At 36.5% G+C, this 27,878-nt stretch overlaps 1 protein-coding gene across 4 annotated transcripts in view; it reads right to left on the reverse strand.

The window, feature by feature from the left end:
- Positions 1 to 5,245: 5,245 nt before the first annotated feature.
- The window catches only part of USP47 (ubiquitin specific peptidase 47), a 122,201-nt gene continuing 99,568 nt past the window's right edge, over positions 5,246 to 27,878 (reverse strand). For all 4 annotated transcript variants that reach the window (XM_027115375.1, XM_027115374.1, XM_027115377.1 and 1 more), the window contains 12 exons: positions 26,185 to 26,392; positions 23,848 to 23,963; positions 21,704 to 21,823; positions 19,230 to 20,007; positions 14,084 to 14,259; positions 13,641 to 13,721; positions 12,202 to 12,317; positions 11,720 to 11,838; positions 9,343 to 9,473; positions 7,794 to 7,841; positions 7,573 to 7,703; positions 5,246 to 6,747 (listed from right to left, as the gene is read on the reverse strand). In XM_027115375.1, coding sequence (XP_026971176.1) covers positions 6,573 to 6,747; positions 7,573 to 7,703; positions 7,794 to 7,841; positions 9,343 to 9,473; positions 11,720 to 11,838; positions 12,202 to 12,317; positions 13,641 to 13,721; positions 14,084 to 14,259; positions 19,230 to 20,007; positions 21,704 to 21,823; positions 23,848 to 23,963; positions 26,185 to 26,392 — 2,199 coding nt within the window. In that variant the 3' untranslated portion in view covers positions 5,246 to 6,572. The remainder of the gene's footprint in view (positions 6,748 to 7,572; positions 7,704 to 7,793; positions 7,842 to 9,342; positions 9,474 to 11,719; positions 11,839 to 12,201; positions 12,318 to 13,640; positions 13,722 to 14,083; positions 14,260 to 19,229; positions 20,008 to 21,703; positions 21,824 to 23,847; positions 23,964 to 26,184; positions 26,393 to 27,878) is intronic.

The raw sequence follows: 27,878 nt of genomic DNA on the forward strand, positions 1-27,878 counted from the left end.
GGTCTGGGGTTTGGGATATGGACATCTTTTGTGGGCTGTTATTCTACGTACCTCAGAAGGATAAACGCCTGAGTCCTTGATGACGTTGAGGAGGAAAGCAGCCCTTCTGTCAACTATTTCTGGACTCCTTCTAAAGTAAACCAGGAATATGACAGATAAAGTTGCTGTTAGTCTTTGTTGTTTGAAACCAGAAACAACTAAGAGGGGAACAACATGCAGCTTTATGAATCCCAACCCACCCGCTTTCTCACCCTCAATGGGAAAGCAAGATTAGAAAATGAAGTGTTTGAGTGTGTGGTGCAGGCTCCAAGTCTGAGCTCCACCTTCCGCCCAGGTGAGTGGCTGGCTTGTCCACCCACAGGGCCTTAGACTAAACTGGAAGAGGACTGTGATGGAACAAAAATGATTGCTGCTGACTCTTCCCAGCTTCCCCTCTTCATGTTCTGTTTCTGCTCCCTTCCTTTACTCCTCCCAGCGTCTGGCTTTTCTAGCCTCCCTAGCCTGGTTCTTTGCGCTTTTGACACAATCAGGAGAAAGGGGTGCAGGGCAGAAGGATGAGAGCTGAAGGGAGAGGCCAGGGACCTGCTGTGGTGGGAGGGAAGCATGGGATAAAGGGCAGTTAAGTATTCCTGTAGTTTGTGCATCCCCTCCAGAGAGTCAAGAAATGCAACTAGATGAGAGATTGTTTTGATAGCCAGATTGGGTTTCCAAAGTCAGAGGGCCGACAGCTGTGTAGCTAGGCACCTCATAACAGGGGCTGCTGAGAGATGCCACTGCAGCAGCAGCAACTCAATTGCCCTATATAAAGACGACAAGAGAGGTGTCAAGAAACCCCCTTTTGGGAGATGGCAGTGTTTGGAAAACAGGTTATTTCCCTGTCTGACCTCCTATGAGGCAGGGGAAATTAGACTTATTCCTTTGGCTAAAACCTATGGGAGGAACTTTCAGAGAAACACTCATAAAATTTGGATGGGACAACTCAACAACAAAAAAACAAACAACCCAATCAAAAAAATGGGCAGAAGACCTGAAAAGACATTTCTCCAAAGAAGAAATACAGATGGCCAATAGGCACATGAAAAGATGCTCAACATTGCTAATTATTATAGAAATGCAAATCAAAACTACAGTGAGGTACCATCGGTCAGAATGGCCATCATTAAAAAGTTCACAAATAACAAATGCTGGAGAGGGTGTGGAAGAAAGGGAACCCTCCTACACTGTTGGTGGGAATGTAAGTTGGTGCAGCCACTGTGGAAAACAGTACAAAGGTTCCTCAGAAAACTAAAAATAGAATTACCGTATGATCCAGCAATCCCACTCCTGGGCATATATGCAGAACAAAACTATAATTCAAAAAGATACATGCACCCCTCTGTTCACAGCAGCACTATTTACAATAGCCAAGACATGGAAGCAACCTAAATGTCCATTGACAGATGAATGGATAAAGAAGATGTGGTACATATGGAATACTACTCAGCCATAAAAAATATGCCATTTGCAGCAACATGGATGCAACTAGAGATTATCATACTAAGTGAAGTCAGAAAGACAAATACCGTATCACTTATATGTGGAATCTAAAATATGACACAAATGAACCTATCTATGAAACAGAAACAGAATCACAGACATAGAGAATAGACTCATGGTTACCAAGGGGGAGGGAGGTGGGGAAGGATGGATTGGGAGTTTGGGGTTAGCAGATGTAAACTGGTATATATAGAATGGATAAACAACAAAAGTCCTACTGTATAGCACAGGGAACTAAATTCAATATCCTGTGATAAACCATAATGAAAAAGAATGTATATATATTTGTATAACTGAGTCACTTTGCTGTACAGCAGTAATTAACACAATATAAATCAACTATACTTCAATAAAAAATAAAATTTGTATGGGAGCCATTGACATCTCAAAGGGGGATGGTTGTGTAGAAGGTGGACACATTGACTTGCCACTAATACCATGGAAGGAGGAGCATCAGGGAGAGACGACTGGATGGAGCAGTGAGGTGGAGGAGGGCAGATGCAAAGATAGATTCCTACTGCACCCACAGCCCCAGAGACAGGGCCATGGAAGAAACATGCAGTTAAGGGTTGAAGACTTGGTGGGGACCAGGGCATCATGGGATAACGTGGTACGCATTTCAGAGGAATGTCCCTTGCCAGCAGGAAGTCGGCAAAAGATAGTCAAGTTTCATAAGGAACCACCACTGTTGTTTGGAGTTGAATCTTTGCCTGGTAGGACCCGTAGGGCGTCTTACCTTCTACGAGAGTTCATGGTGACCAGGTAAAAAGGGGACAGTAACCTCACCACCACCAACAGAAGGCTGCTCTTTTCCCTCTTCCACCATCTATAGAGCTGGTGTGGAAAAGAGCCAGTGGGGAGTGAGGGCTCTGACCATAGCCTCCTTCCCTCTCCAAGCAGAGTGGCACATCCAGCAGCCACTGTGCGTGTGGTGGGGGGAGGCGCTTTAAATCAAATGGCTAAAAAACTTCAACAAGGTCAGATTGTTTGAATAATGCAAAGTGCCTTAAAATTTATAGGGTTGCCCCCAAAGTCTGCTTCCAGTGCGAAACTGCATTCTACAAAACAGTTGGCATAGTTACTGGAAAAACAGAACCACTGCATTATTTGTATCTCAACAAGATGATACCTTCTAATTCAGTGGGTTGCTTAAAGCATTATAAGGCTGAACATGAAGTGTGCCCTCTATACTGGGGGAAGGGGCAGGTTGGGAGCAAAGGCAGCAGAGGGGGAGCACGGTACTCACCTTTAAGGCAGGGCTCCTGGGTCCACAAATAATCCCCTGGCCTGGTAAATTCTCAGACTCTGACCAGTCAAAAGACCAGCTTCTCCTGTGCAGGTTAACTGGTGAGGGGGAGGTAGGTGGTGGTGCTATCACGGGGAAGGGGGAGCACATCCCTCCCTAACACTTTTTTGCCCTCCTAGCTTGGCCCCTAGTGATTGTCGCATTCTTTTCTAAACAGACACACATGATTTAACGCACTCTTGATTTTGTCAAGCATTGTTTCTGAAAGCCACGTTTTGAAAATTAACACTATATCTAACCAAATGATCGTAGTACCCCTTTCCCCGTACGAACGACATTGAAGGAGCATCTTCTGTACACCAGCTTCACGTACACCAAGCCTACGTGGCTACAAGCTTTATTTGGACCATGAATTCCTTTGCAAACCTGATTTAAAAAGCATTTACTAGACCCCTAGAAAACTACACATACACACAATTTTGCACTGGATTTAAGGATTTGTGGCCCTAGAAGGCTTTTGACTGCTAGTGACCAAAATATTGATTCGTTTTGCAAAAATTACACAGAATTGTTTAGATGGAATACTTTTATTTAGCAAACAAAAAACTTGCTAATTCAGATTATCTTCTATTCCATATACTCTAGACTACAATTTGCAAGTCACAAGTGCAAGAGCTGGTTAGGGTCTTGATGCTGAACAAAGGGACAAAATTCAGAAGGAAAACAGCCAATTGAAAAGGAAATACTAGCGAATGAATCAGAATAAAAGATTTTATTGTATTCCATACATTCACAGGTCACTTCCAGATTTAGTAATAACACTGCAGTGCTCTGATGCTGTGCACTCTAGCTCAGACCACGTTGGAAGTTTATAGCTGTCTCCTCTCTCCGCCTAGATATCATTCCTAACAGTGTAGCCTGCCTACTTGATTGTTTTCTAGCTGTGGCATAGTTCACCCCCGTTTCCTCAGAATTTTAAAGTACTTTCTGTTTTCTCAGGAGTTTTAAAGTACTTCCCATTCCATTACAAAAGAGATTACCGAACACTGTGTAGTTAGTATAGGGCTCCGTCCCTCACTCTTTTTATCTTGTCATGGCCACTATCACTTACTTACACTTCGTTTGAGAAGCAGACGTTCATCTAGCAAACCTCTGTTCAGACCAGCTAAATAAGCAAGGCAGAGTCCTGAAACCATAGCTCTGGCTTCTTCGCCAAAATGGACCCCTGACCTTCAGCACCTGCCTTAGATATGTAGGTACTTGGTTCTCACAGGGCGTCCCTGGCTGACACAAACTCATCTTCCCCACAGTAAAAACTCTTCAAAACCTTGGCATGACCCATGGGGAACAGGGTCACTCTTTATTGCATGTGGCCTGCCTCAGACTCAGAAGATTCAGCAGATGAGTGATCACCAGGTTCCACTGCCCCAGGCCTGGGAACACACAGTTAATGTGCCCTTTGGCTTACAGGTGCTCACTTGTTTCTCTGAGTCTGGGGGAGGTTGACACATTAATCTCTTTCCCGCAAATTACTGTTCCCACTGCCACAAATCCACTTTGAAATCACCACCCCCTTTACTGAAATTATTCAAGTGCAACATTGTGTTCTCTATCAGGCACTGAAGAGCAAGAAGCTTTAACTTTTTCTTTTCCATAATGAAATATATATTTTCTTTACCCTTGGTATTTGTAATACACCTGCAATTAGAAACAGCAAACACGAAACAAACAATAAAAAGGGCAGAAGGCACAGAATGAGGAGCAGGTATGAAGATTCTACCATTTCCTCTTATAGGGACACTAAACCAAACCAAACACGGCCCCAAACCCATTTTACTTACAAATCTGCCTCCTCTGCTCCACAGTCAGTCCTTGAAAGCAGAAAGCACATTTACTGACCCCTATATCCCAAGGAAGCTGGCCTGCATCAGAACCAAAGAGCTGTCATGTTACATCAGAAAATCGAAATGATCTGAAAAAACAACTCATCACAAATGCTTCAAGTTTTCCTCTGAGAACACCACCAATTCCACTAATGCAAACCCAGAACACTACCGCCATCAAATTTAGCAGAATGCTACAGAGTTTATATGGAATAAAAATTAGTGAGAAAAATGTCTTAGAAAAAATTTTTTTCCCCTCGTAGGGACTTTTAAGATATTATGGAACTCTCAATCATTATATTCAAACTGCAACCAACATTTGCTAACACTATTTTCTAATTTTTTCTTAAAAGGAAAAAAAGGGTAAAATTTCGACTCTGAAATATCGACAGGATCCTCCAAAGTTAAATATTAACATCTTTTCATCTCTCTTATGAGAACTTTACTGTAAACATACGTTACCACAGAGATGAGATAATTATTCAATATACATTACAAAATGTGGTATTTAAAGAAAACAAATCTCTTCTGAACCCGGATTCTTCATCCACAAAAGTTTAATGACCAAAATAACACAACAGAATGAACAAATGTTTTATTGGCATGTTCATTGTTGTAAACAGCATCTGGCATGAAAAAGTTTTACCAAAACCTTTTTATTGACTTTTTTATAAATTAGATGGCATTTTCAAAATTTACGTAGAATTATGTTCATTGAATAGTTGCATTTAGCAGAGCAAAAACTTGCCGATTCGAATAGACTTTGCAATGAAATCATGTTGACTGCATTAGCCTGTGTCATGACCTGACTTACTAGCAAGTTTATTCAAAACGATGTTGTTTCCCCAAAGTTAAACTACATGTAACTATGTATCAACTCCAAAAATTAAAGTGGGACTTAAAAGGGTTTTAGAAGATTCAAACTTGGAGTAAATCTTCAAAATAAATGTAAAAAAGGAAAAAATCGAAGCCGCTGAACAGAAAAACCTCATTAACAAGGGCAAATACAATCGTATGGGACCCAGCACTGAGGAACCCCACTGAGGGTTACATTTACATAAACTGCTATACTTCTCAATGTACACAAATGTACATCATGAATGATATGTGAAATGAATAACCATGGGAAATAGCTGAACTGCAATTATGATAACTCAATAGGATCAATTTTATTTACATGCTGAATGAATGAGTGAAATGAATTCTCTACATCCATAACTTAACGTACAATCAGTTATAATTACAGTATTGCAGCAATTTTGAGCTGCCACCTGCTGGGAGTGGTCTAAGGAAATGTTTTGATGATCTAGAATAATGTTCTTAATACTTCGAAAAAAAGAAAACAAAATAAAAACACAACTTCACGATTCTTTACTGGGTTACGGCTGGTTCTAAGAATTTCTTTCTTCTGCTCCTATTTTTGCTGCTTTCCAAGAGTCAACACACGTTGCATTTACTTCCGAATTGTCAATGAGGTAATGTGTGTATCAGTGAAATAAACAGAAATTCATTCATTCATGGCCTTTGCACAGCTTTTATTATTAAGCTATGAGCATCCTGTTTGAGGCTGGTTTGACTAGCGGCTATGTGCACATCTGTCTGCAAGAAAAGAAGTTTACTCATTCCCCTTTCCCCTTTTCTAGTAGCAGGTTTTGCTTTTTGTTTTTATTTTTTTGCACATCCCTTTTCACTTTACAGTACATTTGACTATAGTGCACAACATGATTCCAAGTCAAAACAGTGGCCCATTGGGCACTGAGCTTCTGATTGGTGAAGGGCAGTCCAATCAGTGCTGGTATCACTGGGTTACCCCTAACCACGTCCGGCTATAATGGCACACTACACAGTAGCAGTGAACCGTCTAATTAAAACCAAAATCCCCCAGGGAAAATGCTACACTAGCAGAGTCAGTCTTGAGTCAGATCTTTATTTGGTGCTCCATCCAGATATATTTTTAGTGCTTTTTCTTTCCGAGGTGAGTACGTTACACGATGTCCCGTCTTCTGGAGTCGACTGCTTTCTTTTTTCATCAGTTCATTTCTTTGCTCATCTGTCAACTCCATTAATTCTTCTGTTTTATCCCTACGTTTAAAATATTAATGACATATTAGACCAGCAGAGCCATCTGTCTCCTTTAATTTATGCTTAAATGCTCTAAAGCTGCTCAGTGAGAAAATGAAATCTGATTATCACCACTGAAGTTAAATAACCTCATATATTAAGATATCCTAGATTTCTAATGTGTTTATTATATTAACATGGCACTCACTTCGAAAAATGGCAAAGAATAATTTCCATGTTACTATTAGTATAATAATGGCTATCATTTATTGAACATCTATTTATAACAGGCACTAGGCCAGTTTTTTAAAATGCAATAGTTCCTAATTCTCATAAAATCCTGCAAGGTTGAAATCATTGTTGCCATTTTACAGATGAGGATCTAGGTAAATAACAACGCTAAATCTGAACATATATCTGCCAGCCTCCAATGACTATTCTTTTCCCTCTATATCTGTAATGTCTGATCCGGCAGCCACTAGCCATGTGTGCCTATTGAGATATATCTGCTCCAAATTGACATGGGAGGCAAGTATAATAAATATACAATATTTCGGAGACTTACTATACGAAAAATAATGTAAAATATCTTGTAAATGATTTTTATATTGTTTACATGTTGTAATGATAATATTTTGGATGTACTGGGTTAGAAATACTTTATTAAAATAATTTCACCATTCTACTTTTTAAAATGTGGCTACTAGAAATTTCAGAATGTAATAAATGGCTTGCACTGGTCAGGGCTGCTCTATATCATAACAATTGTAAAGCTATTTATGAAAAACAAGATGCACAACAAAAATGTGGTATCACTAGAAATAACCAAAACATTGTGAATGTTACCTATAAAATATGACTGCACCATCATCACAGATATAAAGAGGCCAGACATTCAGGGTAGAAACTTTAGGATTCCAGTCCAAATCCTGATGAATATCAAGGACAGAAATATCACAGGGAAAAGTTCCTCTACCCTAAGGAGAAAAGAATGAATGAATAAATGACACCATTAGCCATGTTTATTGAGCCCTAGTACCCAGATTTAAACATTCTCAGGGCCTTACCTTGGCAAATTCAATATCTTCTAAAGGAATTCCACTGATTTCACAAAGCTGTAAAAGGAAACATTTTACATGAGTTCATCTAAAAAGTAAATTTGCTGAGAAGTTATTTTCCTTTAACCTCATAAGCACAGACATAGCTTGATTTTTTTGTTCAAAGAAGTAACATGTTTGATAAAAATTTTTTAAAAAGCAGGAAGTGGAATTCTCTCCTCTACCTGCAAACACCATGTCTCAGAAATATCAATTTAGTATATTCCTTTCAGACCTTTCCTATGCATATATAAACTACATACACACATTTATAAATACATTTCATAAACAGTTTTATATATCTATATAATAACTTTATATAGTCTCTATATAAGAATAGGATACCGAGTAACCTCATTCTCTTCAATAGTTGAAAAATATACCATTGTATTTCCTATTGATGGACACTGAGCGTGTTTTTAGGTTTTCCCAGTTACAATGCTATAATATGTATCTCCATAAATATCTCTTTGCATATTTCTGCAAATATTTCTTAGATGTAGAATTGCACATCTGAAATGTTGATAAACAATGCCAAGCTGAACCCTGAAAAAAATGTAACAATTTAACCACTTATCAAAGGTGTATGATATTGCATTTTCCCCAAACCATGATGACTCTAGGTATTTTTTTATATTCTAAATCTTCACCAATTTAAGAGGTAAAAAGTGTTGTTATTATTTTAACTTGTATTTCTTCTTCTATGAATTGCCTATTCATGTTCTTTGCTTATTTTAAAATTAGACTGTCCAGATTATTAATTTGTAGCTCCTTTTAAATTTGGAAATCATGTTTCACATATGTTTCGAATATTTTTCCATTGTTTTTTAGCTTTATGGGTTGCTTTAAAAATATTTTTTTGGCAGTTGGGGGGTACGGTGCAGAAGATTTAAACTTTTATGTTGTCTATCTTTTCTTTTTTGGCTTTTGGTATTATACTTACAAATATTTTTCCCTCTCTGGGATTATAAAAATATTCTCAATATTTTCACCTAGAACATTTATCATTTTATTATATTTTAAAATATAAATTTAACTTATTTAGAATTTATTTTTGTGTTTGGTGTGAAATATGGAAATAAATTTTTCCCCAAACTGCCAACCGTCCTAGTACCACTTATGAATAATTCACCCTTTCTCCAGAGATCCTTAGAATTCCCACCTTTAAAATGAAAAATGCAGAAGACATCTTCATCTGGGTTCTCTACTCGATTCTACCTCATTTGGGTTTTAAGCATATACAGCAATTTACTCTAGTGCCTCTAACTAATCCTAACTACTTAAGGCAAAGTTGGTCCAAGTAACAGAAAGTGGTGGTTCACTTCTGGATGGCCAGAAGCCAAGGTAATTTTTCAAAGCATCAGCAGCCCTAAGAAACAAGAGTAGTGTGGCACAATGTGTGTGTGACAGAGACAAAGACAGGTTGCTGCATCAGTGTCTGGCACTCACTTCCTAGGGTGTCTCTTATGCACCACAGAGAAAAATGTATGTTAGTTCATTTTCTTTAAAATGAACTTACCTTCTCTCGCAACTCATCAACACTACTGCTTTCCAACACAACCTCCTGGAAGGGATCCAACTTCATCTCTGAAGGCCTCCACCGTCTTGACAAAACTGCGAGTTGTGACATGGATTTCATCTTCTCTGCCCCTAATATGCAAGATTAGGCCATCATTCTATTTACTCTAATGATTCATAATTTGCCTTTTCTTGTACTGCCTGACTAAACAAAAAGATTTACTTCAAGTGTTATTCTTAAAAAGTGGGCATGGGGACCTCCCTGGTGGTCCAGTGGTTGAGACTCTGTGCTCCCAAAGAAGGGGGCCCAGGTTCAATCCCTGGTCAGGGAACTAGATCCCACATGCCACAACTAAAGATCCTGCATGCTGCAACTAAGACCCGGCGCAGCCAAATAAATAAATAAATATAAAAAAGAAAAAGTGGGCATAAAAGAAACCAATTATCCCAAGGATTTTTTGAGAATAAAATATTTATTCTCTTCCCCCAAGTCTCAGAAGATAATCGCTAACCCCTGCAAGCTCTCCTTCCACCAGTACTCCTAATTCCACTCCCTCGTGACTCCTGCTGGACACTGCTCGACCAATTACTCTCTTCTTTGCATCTATGATCTTTGTTCCTCTGTTGGCTTCTACCCCACAATCTAAAATCATAATCAAATAGCTTTAAGTTTATCTTCTTTTTTCACTCAAGCTATCATTAATCCTTCTCTTTTCATTTACTCCCAAACTTACTGATTCTTCAAAACCCAGCTCAGCTGTCACCTTTCTCTTTGATGTACACAAGAGCCAACTGTACTGATTTGGTCCTTAACACCTATCATTTTGGAATTACAGGTTTGTAGTTCTGGCTCTCCCATACACTGTGCATCTGGAGGGCAATCACTGGTCTTTATTCATTTTTATAGCACCAAGGGTCAGCAATGTCTGGCAAATTACAGGTCAATAAATGTTTCTTAGATTTAATCACATGACATATCTTACTCAAGTATTTCGATGCTAAAATATATACTGAAATGATACTGATGTAAGGACCTACTATCCAGAGACATGTTCTGGCTAATCCATCTCTGCTAATATATACTCCGTCCTAATAAGGGTGACGTCTATGTCCTTCATCTCTTCTTGGCCTACCCAGAAACAGTGATTACTCTCTCAGGCCCCAGATACTCAGAGAAGGAATTACAATCTGGAGCACTTGCTTACAAATCATGGTAGATGGCGTCCTGGTTATTCCTTGTCTCCCCACTTAACTTGTCACTTAATCAGAATTCAAACATTGAAATTTAAACCAAATTAGACCTGAAATAGGTGAGGTGTTAGTATTATTGAACCCTCTGAAAGCTATCATAATCTTACATAAAAATATCCAGAACTTATGATATTTTAATTTCTATGGAAAAAGAAAAGGAAAATCAAAAACTTTCTAAGCAACAGCAAAGTCACAAAAGAATATAGAACTAGTTGTTTCCCTTTATATCTCCTAAAAGCCAACTTTTCCCCCACTAACTCTTCCAAAAAACATTAGATTAAAATGTACCAATGTTGATAATTAAAACCAGGAGGTGTGACAAACAGAACTGCTCTTCTAGGTCACTGTTACATTGTTATGGGTTGAATTATGTCCCCCACCAAAAGACATGTTGAAGTCCTGAACTTCAGTACCTCAGAATGTGACCTTATTTGGAAATAGGGTCGTTACAATGGTAATCAAGTTAAAATGAGATCATTAAAGTGGGTACTAATCCAATATGACTAGGGTCCTTATAATATGGGAAATCAGGACACAGATAGGAAAGCCCGCACAGAGAACATGATGTGAAGATGAAGGCAGAGATCAGGAGGATGCATCTATAAGCCAAGGAACACCAAAGACTGCCAACAAACCACCAGAAGCTAGGAGAGAGGCATGGAGCAAATTCTCCCTCACAGCCCACAGAAGGAACCAACCCTGACAACACCTTGATCTCAGACTTCTAGCCTCCGAAACTGTGAGAAAATAAATTTCTGTTGTTTAAGCCACCCAATTTGTAGTACTTTGTACCAGCCTAGAAAACTAATATTGTCACTGTTCTCAAAATCTCTGAAAAATCATTAATACCACAGCCTCAAAACAAGTCACAATGAAAAAAGAGACTAAATAACAAACATGGCTAAGAAACTTTTACTTTCTGTAAAAGGTACTAAAAATACAACTTTGAAATTGCAACTTCCCTGAAAGGAAGAATTCATATTCTTAAAATTAGAGAAAAGAAGAAATATTTAAAAGGCAAATGATGCCCAGAGAAGAGACAGAAGAAACTCATTATTTGAAAAAATGATAACTTCGATTATTTCTAGAGAATTCCTGATATTTCTCCACAAAAATATTGATAATACCATCAAGAACTTCAAGGAAAACCTCCCAGTTGCTGGAAATATTAATATCTTCTTCATAAATATGATAATCCAAAAAGACAGTGCCAGGATTCTTCCATGTTTTTTTCCTTAGACGAAACCTACAAATGTGATAAGACATTTTAAACTATTATACTTTGAAATGCTTAACTTGAAAAAAAATGACATGAATCTGACACATCAAAGAAAAATGAACTATGTTCAAACACAAAAGTCAAATGGTTATGCATTAAAATTTTGGGAAAATATAATGAAAAGCTCTCAAGACATCAAATTTAGTATCCTACAGAGGAAGTTCAAACAAATGCTAATACTTTTGCTTAGTTCTATTAATCTGCAGTACTAAAATTCTGAATGGTACAGGAATTTAAAATTCTTCTAGTTTTAGAAAATTATACCAATCCATATCAATTGACAACACTGTCTTTCTTCAAATTGCTGATGACACTGTAATTTTACCTTACCTGTCAATACTGAGCTCTAAACCACATTGCTCCCTGAGCTGAGGAATTAACTCCTCTTTTGATTGCCGTACAGTCATTCCTTTAGCAAACACAGCATCTAGCAGAAACTTGCACGGCTAGGAATATAAACATAAACAATTAGACCCTGAATTACATTAAAATAAGGATCAACAAGACGTTTTATTTGCACTTTATAGTGTGACAATTACTGGACTGGGTTTAGGAGTCTTATCTTCCTAGGTTTAAATCTTGGCTCCACTACTTACTAAAGCTCTGCTATCTTGAGCAAGCTTACTTAACATTTCTGTGCCTCAGTTTTCTCAACTTTAAACCAGAACCAGAGTCATTGTGGAGATTAAATATGATAATACATTCATATTTCTCTTCTTGTAATACAATGACCATAATTTTGAAAGTAAAAAGAATCACCTTTATAGAGTAAAATGAGAGAAATGAATACTAATTCTCCAAATACATTCACTGACTGTCTCAAAAGAGATACAGTATTCACAAACCCCAAATTCAGAAGAAAGATGTAAGTCAAAATGAGTGTAATGGATCACATATAAGAGATATGACTGATGCCTAATAAAATATTTGTTGAACAAATGAAGGCATTTTATGAAAACATTATCCCCTTATTTGCTGTTTTTCACATTTGTCTAGGTCTTCACTGAGATGTTATAAATGTCTTAAAAATAGTGTCTTTGCCTTATTCTTCTGGGTATTCACCACAATCTTATATATCACAGGAACTAAGATATTTTATTACTCCCCGAAAAACATAGCTGGTTTAGATCCTTAATCCACCATTTACAAGTTATATGACCTTGGGCAAGTTACCTCTCTGTGCCTCAGTTTCTTAATCTATAAAATGAGAATAACAGTACTTTTATAATATAGTTAATTGATGAGGATTAAAAGGGTTAATATTTGTACGCACTTAGAGCACAAAGAGACACTATATATAATGCTAGTTAAATACTAAAAATGATTCTCTGAACACAAAAAGTAGTCAACTGCCATCCTTCGGTAGCATTTTACAATCATTCCCAGAAGCACAAACAAACCCCCTTTTAAAAGCAGAAAATGTTTGCCCTTCCAGCATTTGTAGCAATACTTTAGACCAGGGGGATGACAAAAATGGCCTGAGGGCCACATTCATCTGGTGCCTGTTTTTGCAAGTGAAATTTTATTGGAACATAGCCACCCCCATTGGCTTATGTACTGTCTGTGTCTGCTTCTGTACTACATTGGCAGAACTGAGTAGTTGCAACAGAGGCAGTATGGCCTGTACAACTGAAATATTTCCTAAAAAAAGTCTGCTATCCCCTTCTTTAGAGAGATAAAAAGAAATGTCTAGTAATCAAATCTGTGCACTGTATGTTTTTAATAACTATCAAAAGTTACCTTACATTGCTTGTAAGTATATTACTTACCTCTTGTTCATTGACTAGAAGCTGGTACACTTTAACTCTGTATTCTCCTTTTTTAAGTGCTCTCCCCAGTCTAATTGTAATCTACAAATTAAAAACAGTTTTTTTTAGATGTATGGTCTCAGCAGAATAAACTACCCATTTTCATCTCAACTGTTTAGTATTTTTCTCCCAATTCTCTAGATTCTGGGCTGTTTGAAAACAGGTATATCTTTTACCTCTGATTCCCCAGTGCCTAGAATACTAACTGGCACACAGTTAACATTTAACAAATGTTTGTTAGATGAATGGAGAAAACAACAACAAAAAAGCCAAATAACCACTAAACCTCAGGGACAAATTATCCTTTTAGGGTATCCATTTCACCTTACTTGGAAGTAGTGCAAGATGTTCTCAAATCTATCATTTAAAACAGACTCTAATTATTCAGAATTATTTTAATCAACCTTATTGTCATCTGAAAATGATGAAAGTGTCTCATTTAGCCGGACGCTCTCAAACTCTTGATTGCTGGCATACACGCGAAAGACCTTGAAGTGAGAGGACAAAACTCCAACAAAGGGCTCTAAATGTTGTTTGAAAGCAGCCAGAGTAATTCTTTTATCAACATGCACCATCAACCCTAAGCACACACACACACAAAAAACAGAAAAAAAAGGTAAAAGAAACCTCTTAGAGTATAAATAAAGCAGATCATATACTTTTTATTATACTGTAAGCAGGAAAAAGTACCTTTTCAGTTATTTGACTTTTAGCTAATATACTACATTGAATGGACAAAAATGTGGGCACTGAGCATATGCTAAGGATAATCTGACAGCTTTAAATGTTCTGAGATATTTAGGTGCTTATTTGCTTACTTATTTTGGCTGCTGAATTAAAAACCAAACTTATAGGAACTCTCTTCAAATACACACATTTCTAGATCTACACAGCAGTAGTGTGGGCTCTGGCTGGGTCCCACCCCTACCTCTTCTGCTTTCTTACTAGCTGTGAGACACAGAGCAAGCCACCAGCCTCTGTACCTGCATTTTGTCATTTGAAAAATGGAGCTAATAACAGTACCTACCTCACAGTATCTCACTGTAAATTCAATGAGGTAATATGTTTATAGAATAGTTTCATATATATATATATATATATAAATCGCCTCAAAAATTGTTAGTAAATCTAGTTCTGGGATTTCTACTAGAGAAAAATGTCAAGACTAGCATATGAAGATGTCTGTTTTATCATGTGGTTGGTTGGACTGTAACAGAAATAATATCTAAATGGGTCAGAAACTCCCACCTCCTCCAAGCTTCAGTTTAAGCTCTGTTGGCATTATAATAGTATTATCTTTGATGGGCTTTTTTTCTAATGCTTATTAATATTTTGTCCTTTATAAGCCACTCATGAGGATACTTCTGGAATATATTTCTGTTTACTCTGGTCTTCATATTCTAGTAAAGAGCAAAAACTTCACTCATTTATCTTTCTCTTGTAACAAAGCAGTACAGAATGCAAGAGCTGCCATGCAGCCTCAGGCCCATGGTCTCTTTGCAGCCCTAAGGCTCTCTCTAGGGCAGACCTCAGTTTTCTGTGAAATTTACATGAAAGGTTAAGGATAAAACCCTAAAACACTCCTGATTTCCATTCTCAGGTCATCCCAACTCAGGTTGATGAATTTTTCTAAATGGATTTTTCAAATAATGTCTATTTACTATTTTCCTGGTTATAAAATACTGGTTCACTAGAGAAAATGTGACAAGTATGAATTAGAAAACATAGATAAGGTGATGAACTTTATTTACTGTATATATCTTTTGAGGCAGCATTTCTTTTAATTTGTTTAAAATGTCAGTTTCTAAGCTTTAAGGAATGCTCCTAAATGTTAAAATCTAGCTTTTGGCAAACAAAACTCTATTATCCAGAGAGGGACTAAATTTCTTGAGAGAAGGGTGTAATGAAAAAATTTCTTCATTAGAAATGAGAAGCCTATGGCTGGATTTCAGTTTTGCCACTTCAGTCTGATAAATAAATGGCTGTAGGTAGGTCATCCAATCTTTCTGAGCCTCCGTTTTCTCACAGGATTATTACGCCAGTCTCATTGATTGTTGTTTGACAAATATAGTAAATTCTAAGGCATTACTCAAATAAAAGCTATCACTGTCATTTTGGTTTCTCTCATAACTCCTAGTAATGTTGTATCATAGGAAGACATGAATGTTTGTTGGTTATTGATATAGTCCAATATGGTGATTAGGACCAAGTGTTCTAGAGTTACATGGCCTGGCTGGAATGAAGTCCTGGTTCCTCCTCACAAATTAGATTTGTGACTTTGACCTAAGTTCTCTGTACTTCAATTACCTCTATTATTAAATGAAGGTAACAGTATTTATATCTCATAATGTGTTTTTGGGTCAATACATGTAAAATGCTTAACATAGCACTGACAAAGTGTTAGCTTAACTGATGAGCTATAATTATTTTGTAGTTTTACAGAATACCATCATATCATTTTTCCTATCTACCCCTTCATACAGAAAAGTTCAGTCTCTTCACAGTGCAACCTCAAAATAGCCTCAAAGGCTTTTCTTTTTTCTTTCTTTTCTTTTATGTATTTCTTGAAAGAGGTGGTAGCTAAAATTGTACAAAAAAATTTCAGTGCAAATACACTACCATTTTTATTACTTTGGCCTTCCTGTTTATATCCCAGTGCTTGAAGACTACAACTAGGTCACACTGGGACAGTATTTTCAAAGACAGGTTTTATACTCCCTGAAACAATTCCTGGATTATAATGAATCACTTAAAGACTATCATTTTAAGTGCTGTTTGGTAATTATCTAAATGAGTTGTCTAGACGGTGCACGGTATACCACTCTTCAGATATCAAATTCTTTGTTTACCTATTCTACCTTGCCATTTCATCACTCTGAAGAACTTGTATTATTACGCATCATCCATGTTTCCCAGGCACCTACTTTCAGATCCCTGCGGAACTGTGACGAAGCAGTCTTACTAGAGACTCCTTAAACACTAGGCTGCTGGCTATCATCCCCACTCCCTTTTCCCTAAGCCAGATTTTTAAACATGAAAAGGCATTTTCCAGGGTTTTCACTTTTTCTTTTCAAACAAACCTTCTGTATGGCTTCTGAAAGCCTAAGTAATTTGTAGAAAATGGTTTCTCTTCATCACATTTTTTTTTTAAGTTTTTTAAGTTTCTTTGAAGTAAGCTTCAGGCAAGATATAAACTAGAAATTCTGAATTACATAATCTCAGAAGGATGGAAGAGATCGGTCAGTTTGGGCATTTGGACAAACAACAAAAACATATCAACATTGGTGAGATTTAAAATAATAAAAGAATAAATAAAATATAAGACTAAAACCAGCCAGAGAATTAGCAGGACAAGCAGGTTCAAGATACAAAATCTTGAATACTATTTCAATGAATGCTAGTAAATTAGCCCACAATGGATTTCTAAAAAGGTTAAAATGGCCAGCAATCTCCTTTGCAAAGATCTCATTAAGCATTCTAAGATGGAAATGGGACCCTTTAGACTATGATTCTAAATATTCCCACTGAATCCTTCCTACCATTGAAACTCTCATGCAGTCTAATTTTCAGCACATCTTTCAAAAACAAACTCCTTGAAAGAAATTTCTAACCTTTTTCCAAAGAGAAGCTACTTTTAATTTCTGCAATGCCCTTGAAGGGTTGAGGATGGTAAGAAAGCAGAGTAGGTACTAGCTATTTTTCCTGTACTATGACGTGAGGTAAGTAACAGTGGTAGCAGTGAGGAGGTGGAGGTATGAGTACTAGGCTTACAACCAGAATACCTGAATCTGATCCCAGCAGTGTGACTAACTAACTGTGTGACCTCAGGCAAATTATTTAACTTGTTTGAGCCAGTTTCTTCATCAGTGAAAAGTGTCTAACAATATCAATTTCACACATCTGTTGAGAACTAAATGAGATAACATGTTAATAAGAGTTATAAGAAAAAAACTCCATAGAAATATAAATGAAGCATTACTATAATAGAGCTTCTCTATCTCCATTTTAACTCACTAATCCACATTTTCGCACTTGAGTTTCTGCAAGATATAGGTATGGATGTCAAATAATTACATTGTTATTTGGACCTAATTAATTAAAACCACAAATTTATGTATTTTACTACTGATTTCATGATTTCTGCCACTTTTTTATTTTTTTTTGTGGTACGCGGGCCTCTCACTGTTGTGGCCTCTCCCGTTGCGGAGCACAGGCTCCGGACGCGCATTGGCAGGCGGACTCTCAACCACTGCGCCACCAGGGAAGCCCCGCCACTTCCTTTTAAAAGATCTAATTTTGAGACTACAAGTATCCTAGCATTTAACTAATACAGTGGTTGTTTGTGCACCTTCTCTCCACAAGATGAAGCATAAGGCTGCATCTTAGTCATCCTTACTTCTGACAAATACATATGGCCTGGCACCTGGCATGTATTCAGGAAATAATAATTGTGTGGGTGTATAAATGGATTGATGAAGAGTGGGCCTCTCTTCCAAAGTAATATGAGCAAATGCATTCAGTTAGAAGCCTTAACCTCTAGTAATGGTTCCACTATTTACTAGATATGTATGTATTTTTGGGAAAGTCATTCACCCTCTATGAGTTTCAGTTTTCTTATCAGTCAAATGAGGATATCATTGTTTGCTTTATTAATTTCAGAAAAGCTTCAAGTGAGAACAAAAAAGTGTTTTGAAAACTAAAATATAAAAATATAATGGGTAATATTAATATTTGCCTTTCAGACTAATGCAAAGTATTTAGGTTTTCAGCTATTTCCCTTTTATACTTGAAGAAATATTTTGTATCTTGAACCTGCTTGTCCTGCTAATTCTCTGGCTGGTTTTAGTCTTATATTTTATTTATTCTTTTATTATTTTAAATCTCACCAATGTTGATATGTTTTTGTTGTTTGTCCAAATGCCCAAACTGACAGATCTCTTCCATCCTTCTGAGATTATGTAATTCAGAATTTCTAGTTTATATCTTGCCTGAAGCTTACTTCAAAGAAACTTAAAAAAAAAAAAAAACCAAAAGAAGGCCCTTTCCTTTCCCTGACTTTTCCGGTTGTGTACTTTTCACGGGGTGTAGGAAGGGTGCAGTTTGGATTAGGTGATGGAGGAAAGGGAAGGAATGCACAAATTAAAAATTTTTCTAGGCACTGAATATAAAATTTTCTAAAGTGTCTGGCCTATTTTTGGTATATTATTTACTATTTAAACTAATTCTTTTTTTTTTTTTTACTTAGTACTGTTATCATACTTCTTTCCTTTTAAAAAAATTTTTAATTCTTTTCCTTTTTTTTTAAATCATCTCACAAAAGTTGTGACATCATTACCATCACAGGCATAATGCACAGGTCTAAGGACACCGTTTACTATAACTGCATCAAAACTGAAAGCAAAGGAGAGAGAGGATAATCTTATAACCCAGGAAGCTACAGGTAATCTTAGGACAAAGCATCTCTTAGCTGATTCTTAACTAAAAATTTAAATAAACTGATAAAAAAAATTAAGGCTGTTTCAAGGAGCCTTTTTCTTTTTAAGTACATACATTTATGTCCTTCCCCAGAACTTTCATCTGCAGCATAGGGTTCTGCTTTGAAATACATGTACTGTATTTCTCCCCTACTCTTGCCACTCTCATCATATTCACTGTCCGTTCCGGAGTCTTCTTCTGCTGTATCCCATGTCTCCTTTTTCCCTTCATTCGCTTTAGTTCTTCTACTACTCGTGATGCTATGAGAGTCAAGTCCATTAGCCAAAGGGATCTGAGCATTATCTGCATTGCACAAAGTATCACTGCTATGACTTGAGCTAAGAATATCACTGTCCACTGAACTTGTACTCCTGTCATTATTCACATCTGAATCTGATCGTTCTTCAGACTGAAAATTTTCAGGATCGGAAGTCTGAATATGCTGTTCAAGTTCTCTATTATCCACTGAGGCTGAAGAGTCCCTCTCATTGAGAGGTGATTCAATGTTTTCAAAGTCACTTGTCTCAGTACTTTTGCTGCTGTCCCCATTATCTCCCTCCTGCTGCTGTTGCAGTGACAAGCTTTTGAGTTTTTCAGTGCTTTCTTCTAGAATAGCTTCCACAGACTTTAGACCCCCTGCAGGTCCTTTGACTCTTTCACAGTCATCATCCACATTACCAGAGTCACCCCCAGCTTTCTGGTATGCTGTCCTTTTGGAATAAGATCCTGGAGATTGTTCAGGTAACAAAACAAATAATCTGATTGTATTTGCATGCCGATCCAGGAGTTTCCATAGATGAGAGTCTGTAAAGGCCATCTGGTAATCCAAAGTCTCAGAACTTTCAACAAACACCTGAACAGTAAGTCAAAGAGTTATATTACATCATTAATTTTGGTGACATTCTCATTCATTATAAGAATAATATCGCATCAGTATAAGACAGTGCACAATAAATTATAAAAGTTGAGATGATAATGTTTCTAAAGGACACGCCCATTGTTTTTGGAGACTAAATAAAATAAATATTATGTTCATATGTCTTTGTAATTAGCCATAAAACTGCTAAACAAATATCTTGTTTATCGGAAAATGTATGAAAACATCTTGGGAATGCAACACCAAAATCCAGGTTATATAAAAAATTTAATGGACAAATGACTTGATTCTAGAGCAAATTAATTGCAAGGAAACAAACATGTAAGGAAATCTTTAGATTAAAATAAACTTGAGAGATATTATGGGCTTTATTTAGATCCTGATTTGAACAAACAAATCTTACTGAAAAAAATTTTTTTAAAGATAATCAGGGAAATTTGAATATTGACTAGGTATTGGTTGATATTAAGGCATTTCTGTTAGTTTTTTAGGTATAATAATGTAATTGTGGTTATGTTTTTAAAAAGAGTTCTCATCTTTTAGAAATATAAATTCATATTGCTTGTAGATGAAATGATATGATGCTGGGAATGTTTTTCAAATAATCTGGGGGAAGTAGCTAGTTAAATATACATGAACAAGACTTGATAATTATAGAAGCTGGGTGATACGTACATAAGGGTTCATTACACTATTCATGCACTTCTGCATATGTTTGAAATTTTCCACAATAAATTAAAAAAATGAAATGCATATACATAAATCAGGCAATTATGAGTAGTATTTTGAATTTTGCATAAAAAGATTATTATTCAATAAATGTTATAAATCAGGACTATCAGCTAACTATTTAAAGAAAAAAATAAAGTTAGATCCCTCCCACTCCTTACCCTAAAACAGTATTAGGGTGGATTGGCGATTTTAATGTTACACACAAACACCACACAGAAGTACTGGAAGAAACTAGGGGTGAATAAAAATTACACATCAGAATTAATAAAATACTAAAAAAAAAAAAAACAAAGAGGCTAAATATGATAAAAGACCAAACTGCCCTAAGATGAATGAGACTGGAAATGGTGATAAATAAGAAAGACAGCAAATGAGGAAAATTTGATACAATTTATCCAGAGTAAACCAAAGGCATTAGGAATAAAAACATAGGAAAAATGATAAATGATGGAACACATAATGATATCAAGAGATAAAACAAAGAGATCAACATGAACTTTCTCTTTTCTTACAGAGATAAATGAGTAGGAAAAGGGAATAATGTGGGGTGAATCCAAGATAGTAATTTTCTCCACACTAGGCATGCTTCAGACTTTCACCATGAAGTACTGCTTTATGGGAGAAGCTCAAGAATGAACAAAATTCAGAGAACATAATCATTGTGACCAGAACTAGTCATGAAGGCTCCACCAAAGAAGGAGGACTAATCTTGGGCTTGAAACAAACTGTAGTAAGAGGGGGAAACACTCCAGGAGGGGCGGTGCATGAACAAGGCAAAGACGAGAGCCAGCAAGACTGACTGAGAAGACAGAGAAGCAAGATGTGACCTGACTACAAAAGGAGGGTAATTATTGGGAGGATGTGAGAACCCAAAAAGTAAATTTCAGACAGATGGTGAGTGGCAGCATAGAAAATAGTCATGAAAAAATAAAAGACATACCTTGTTACTTCTAAAAAACCCTTCAGCTTTCAGGGTTTTACTGGGCACAGTGAGAAGACGCAAATCATTGTAGCAGCGTTCCAGCACTATTCTCATTGTTTCAGCAGGTAAATAGATGGCCTATAATGAAAGTAATTTAATTAAAAAGTGCTCTTTCAAGAATAATTCTGCTTGACTTGGAAATATGGGAAAATGAGACACTGCTGAGTTCTTCTTAAAAATAGCAGAAAGAAAATTAAGAGAAAAATAATCTTAGTAGAGGTTTACAAATTTTTAAAGAATCTATGGGAAAAATTATTAGTCCCATCCATTAATTATGATGTAAATTAGGAAAACAGAGTATCACTTATAAATGTATGCTCTGAAACTATTTTAAAAGTAACAATTTTTCACTGAAAGTTCTATTTCTCCCAAACTCATGAAGTAAACGAGGTGATTTGATTCCAAAGAAACTGAGTAACTGACTTTGAGAACTGATGTCAAACCAACACCTGTTTAACTTCTTGACTTTGGATGAGTTCTTCTGTATTCTGTGAATAGTTGTGAATACTTTTTTTACTAAATCAATTTTCTTCTGTGTAAAATGAGATTAAATTAGTAGGTAAATTTTAAAGTTTTCTAAAATTCTTATGTCCTAAATTTTTGGTGTTATTTTATAAATTTCTCATGAAATGAGCAGATAAAAATAATTTATATTTTATAAAACATGATTTGTTTTACAGCTAATGATAACTAATTCTCAGGCATCCTTGTTATACTTTAAACACTATATTTCTTGGCATGCTGTTTTCTCACTGTCTTTATTCTTAGACACATTTTTCCCCAACAAAATTATCAGCTTCTTCAGGGAAGGAAATGCATGTGTTTCTTTTGTACTACCTCAGTGCTCATATTCTAGATTAAACTGTAATACAGAGCAGTTACACTAATGCTGTCTTTTTATAAGTAATTTAATCATAAACTATGACTTCACAGTATGATTTGTTTCCTCCAATTATTACTTTGGCAAATTGTTGGAAGTCATTTTTTTCAAACATAAAAATAATTAAAAACGAACTTCTATATAATACTTTACAATTTTTTTTCCCACAAAAAGAGCATTTATTTGTTTTGTTCATGTTCACAACAACCCTGTTAAAATAGGCATTAAAAAACCCCAGATGAGATAAAAGACAATACTACCATAAAATGAATGAATGGAAACTGGAAGTTCCTTGACTTGCGATTTCTGAACAATTTCGACCACACCAAGGGAATCTTAACCTGGGGTTAATTTTGCCTATGTTTGTGTGCTCAATGTTCTATAGTGTACAAGACCCCTGAAAGGATAATAACCATTTCTCTAGAGTGGAATAGTTTTTTTGTCTAAGGAAATGTGAATGTTTCGTCATCGTATTTTTCCAGTTCAAAAATTCTGAATGAGCCTATGCTATTTACCACTAACTCACATAATGTGGCTAATATTTGATTCATCACCTTTCTCTTCTACTTCTATTCATCTATCACTGTCTTTCTGGTTACCCAAGAGTGAAACTCCTTAGGTCTTCTGTGCTCCTGCCTTGCTCCAATGTTTACCAATCACAAGTGCTGCCAATTCTATTTATATATTCATTCTTACAATCGCCACTTCTCTCATTTCTGGTCATAACGCCTTCATCTGAATTATTTCAACAACCTCCTCATCTATGTTCCTGAGTCCTCCCTCAGTCCACTGGGAACACTAGTCTAGTGTTGCCAGAATTACCACGCTATAGCAGAGCTCTCATCATACCACTGCTGTACTTAGAAAAATAACCAACCTACTTCCTACTGTTTACGTTAAACAGGGCCCAAACTTTTGAGTTTACATTTAAAAACCCTCCATGAGATAAAGTGAACTTGTTTTCCAGGCACGTACTTTACAATGATCCAGCCAAGCACACATATCATTGCTATGTGCACTTGCTTCACACTCCTTACCTCCACGCTTAAGTCAATCTGTTTCTTCCATATGCAGCATCGTTCTCTCCTAACCACAGTTGTCTCCTAGCTATAAATACTGGCTCCTTGAGGTAAATATTGGTTCCTACATCTTGTAACTATCACATAGTGCTTTGTACACAGCAGGTACTTAAAAATATTCATTGACCAATTTTAAAACTTACCTTTGAAATAAGCTGTTTGAACTCTGTAACTGTTTGATTTAAGTAAGCTCGAACAGTGATAGGAGCAGCTACAGATTCTGCCTTTAGATCAACAACATGAACCTTCACCATCACTTCTGTCCCATTGGAAAAACATAAAAACCCAATTGGAGGTTATTTTTTAAAAGGTATTTCACATGAGCAATGCATTCTAAATGTGTTTCTAATAGATGGCAAAGAAAATATTTTTCTAATTATCAAGATGGTAGATGTATATGTTATACATGTTAAAACTTTCACAATTTATCACATTACAAATATATATAAAGAAATAAAAAATGAAGCTAATAAAAAAGTTCTTATAGATCTCTTTAAAAAATGACAAAAGTCAAAATGTGACTTTTAAAAATAATTGCTTTGTTTCCTTATAAAACATTAACACCACTGCCAAATTTATCAAGCATATTAAAAGTACATACCCAAAGTTGCAAAATACAGACCAAAACCACAACACTAAATAAATGTAAATAACTAGAGAATGCACAACAAATACTAAAGGGGACATAGCAGCCCTACTTGCTTTTGACAACCTTCATTAAACAATTCAAGACCTTGTTCATAATCAAAGACGACTTCTCCTCAAAATAATATTCTCTATATCCTATGGAAATTTCAGCAGAAACCCTTTGGATTACATGTTTGTTTTCTGACTTAAATTCTTCATGTTACAATTTATTTACTTATTATTTTATTTTATTTTATTTATTTGGCTGCATTGGGTCTTCGCTGCTGCTCGCGGGCTTTTCTGTAGTTGTGGTGAGCGGGGGCTACTCTTTGTTGCTGTGCGTGGGCTTCTCATTGCAGTGGCTTCTCTTGTTGCGGTGTATGGGCTCTAGGCATGCAGGCTTCAGTAGATGCAGCATGCGGGCTCAGTACTTGTGGCCTGCGGGCTCTAGAGCACAGGCTCAGTAGTTGTGGCACATGGGCTTAGTTGCTCCATGGCACGTGGGATCTTCCTGCACCAGGGATCAAACCTGTGTCCCCTGCACTGGCAGGCAGATTCTTAACCACTGTGCCATCAGGGAAGTCCCCATGTTACAATTTAAAGCCATCTTCTCCTCTCCTATTTTCAGGAGATCATTATATAACTTAACTTTTAGTCACCAGAAAAATAAATGATCTTCAAACATTGGATTTAGTAGATAGTTATTCTCCAGCTTAACTGTTTTAATCTCTTATATGTAGTATATGTCAATACTCCATTTTCCCCCAAATGTTACTAATCTAAATCTGAATAAACATTCTGCTAAAGTCTTGATTATTAATGAATAAAGGAGATTACAAGGTTTACAATCCACAATGACATTTAGAATTCTCTTTTTAAAAAGTGGGTTTTTTGCTGACCCATGTTATATTTTTATCATAGTTTTTACAGTCTAGTTCAAAAATAATCTGCAGACACTTCCTTGGTGGTGCAGAGGTTAAGAATCCGCCTGCCACTGCAGGGGACATGGGTTTGATCCCTGGTCCAGGAAGATCCCACATGCCGCAGAGCAACTAAGCCTGTGCGCCACAACTGAGCCTGCGCTCTAGAGCCCACAAGCCACAACTACTGAGCCCGCGTGCCACAACTACTGAAGCTCACATACCTAGAGGCTGTGTTCTGCAACAAGGGAAGCCACTGCCATGAGAAGCCCACGCAACGCAATGATGAGTAGCCCCCACTTGCCACAACTAGAGAAAGCCTGCGCGTAGCAACGAAGACCCAACGCAGGCAAAAAACAAAAAAAAAACAAAAAATCTGCAAGAAAATGCTCCAAAGGGACTCTTTACAGAGACAGCGGAGTCTGACTAAAGGAGCTCTTGAAAGAATACCACACTTAATCTACTTTGGAAAGAAGAGCTTTCATAAAAAGGAGGTGTATAAGATCCACAGAAGAACAGAATTTGAGTTATGAAACCATAACCATAATAAGGTCTTCAAGGAGACCCTGAAAAAGAGACTCTACTTCTGAGACTTTATGGGAATATACCAGGGTCTTCTCTATAAAAAGAGAGAGGCTGGGGCAGGCGCAGAGGTAGGGAGGGAGGACGATTTAGTACTGGAGAAGAAAAAAAAATCCCACTGAAGACTATAAGCCAGTAGTTTTGTTGTTTGTTTCTTAAATTTTGTGTATAGCTTTTTGGAAAGTAATCTAGAACTTAATTCCAGGTTTGTTGCTGACTACTTCCCAACCTATCAGAATTATTCTACATTTTAAGAACATGTAAAAAATTTAAAAATAATTTCTACAAACAAAAACTTTCTTATGAATATTCTAAGTCCTTTACAACTCAGAATACCATGAAATTCCTTACCTCCGGGTTTGTAAGACTGGAAAACCTGATCGGGTCTTCTTGTCTCCAACAGCAGATCAAACATGTATGTTGACTTGACTCCACCCAGTAAAAGTCCCATTGGTGTATCTTCTTCTCCTTCATATGATCGTTCAAGATAATCATGAAACTCATCATATTTAACAAGACGACAGCAATCCATAGGTATCACCTCTTCTAAATCCATCATCTAAAAGAATATAACATCCGAAGAAAAAGAAAAAGAAATATATAGTATTGATATTTTAGTCTGATGTGTAACTGTACTAACAATAGGTCCTAACAAACAATAAAATCCATATATTTATGATTTGCATCAAAGCTCAAAGGCACGACTTAAAGGGTATTTTAAAATAACCATAGTTCATTATCCCTCAAATTATACGACCTATGCACTAACATATTTTAAAGACTTTTTTGTTTTTACAAAAGTTAACATTCTAAACTTTAGATGTACTCAAAATTAATGCACTGTAAGCTATTGCTTTATAACCAGTCAGCTGGAAACATGAGGGGAAAACAACCAACTAGAACATGCATCTTTTGTTATCTTAATACAATTTGGAGAAAAACTGGTAATTAACGTATCTAGTAACGATCTCCCTAAGCAAGGGAGGATAGCATGCCTTGTAGAGACACCACAAAGGTCATAGCTTCTGTCTCCCAAGTGCTACCCGACTCCTCTCTGAACCATCCCTTTCAATCTTAGCCTCCGGAACACCAACAAATTGGGCACAGGAATTTCTGTCAAAAATTTTCCCTCTAGTACATGTCACTAGTAGATGGCATACCCTGGATGCAACATCACTTTAAGTGGGAGTTGAACCTCCTGGAGAAACATAGTAGGATTGCTTAGAAGTATTCAATACTCATCTGAGGTTTGTGATTACAACTTTAAAGAAAGCATTACTGTAAGCCTTGGTATGTCCCCATTGCCCTCTACTCCTCCATCCCTCACTTCCCACAAATGGAGCTTTATTTTTCTTATATAAGATCGATTTATTTCTCTTTTCTATTTCACTCTTTACATTTGTGAAATTAAACTTTCTATTTTTTAAGACAAGATTTTTTCTTCCTACATTAAAAACTGATGGAATATAAACTACCCTTAGTGCTATCACTGATTGACCTTACTGTGTAAAACTGTTTAAAGACATTTTCTCCATTTTAGTTTAATTTGGTTTCACTATTGTTTTGCTTGCAGTCCACCATTATGTTTAACGGATTTTTACTTTAATCAGGTAAACCCAGAGCCATTCATCCATTTTATTATTTGTTCATTCATTTATTCATTCACATACCCATCCAATTTTTTTTTTCCCCCTCCAATTTTGACTCTCCTGTTTACCAGGCAAAAGTAGTGGAAATGCAACTGTGAACAAAACCAGAATACTCTTCACCCTTGTAAGTGCTTACGGTTTAGTGAGGGACATTAATTAATTAAAATAGTCACACAAATGTAAATTTTCAGTACTGATAAAGTGCTATGAAAGACCAGGTACACAATACAAGTTCTCAAACTGTGTGTGTCTAAAAACCACTTGAGGTACCTGTTTAAAATGCATAATCCCAGGTGCCAAAACATAAGTTCAGATTCATTTGCAGGAATTTGTTTTTTAATAGGAATGTGATTCTGGTGCAGGTTGTGCTGGATCACACTTTGAGAAACAATGCCA

The sequence above is a fragment of the Aethalodelphis obliquidens genome, unplaced genomic scaffold, assembly GCF_003676395.1.
Source record: "Aethalodelphis obliquidens isolate GAN/ISIS:26980383/991018 unplaced genomic scaffold, ASM367639v1 scaffold14, whole genome shotgun sequence".
Classification (NCBI taxonomy): domain Eukaryota; kingdom Metazoa; phylum Chordata; class Mammalia; order Artiodactyla; family Delphinidae; genus Aethalodelphis; species Aethalodelphis obliquidens.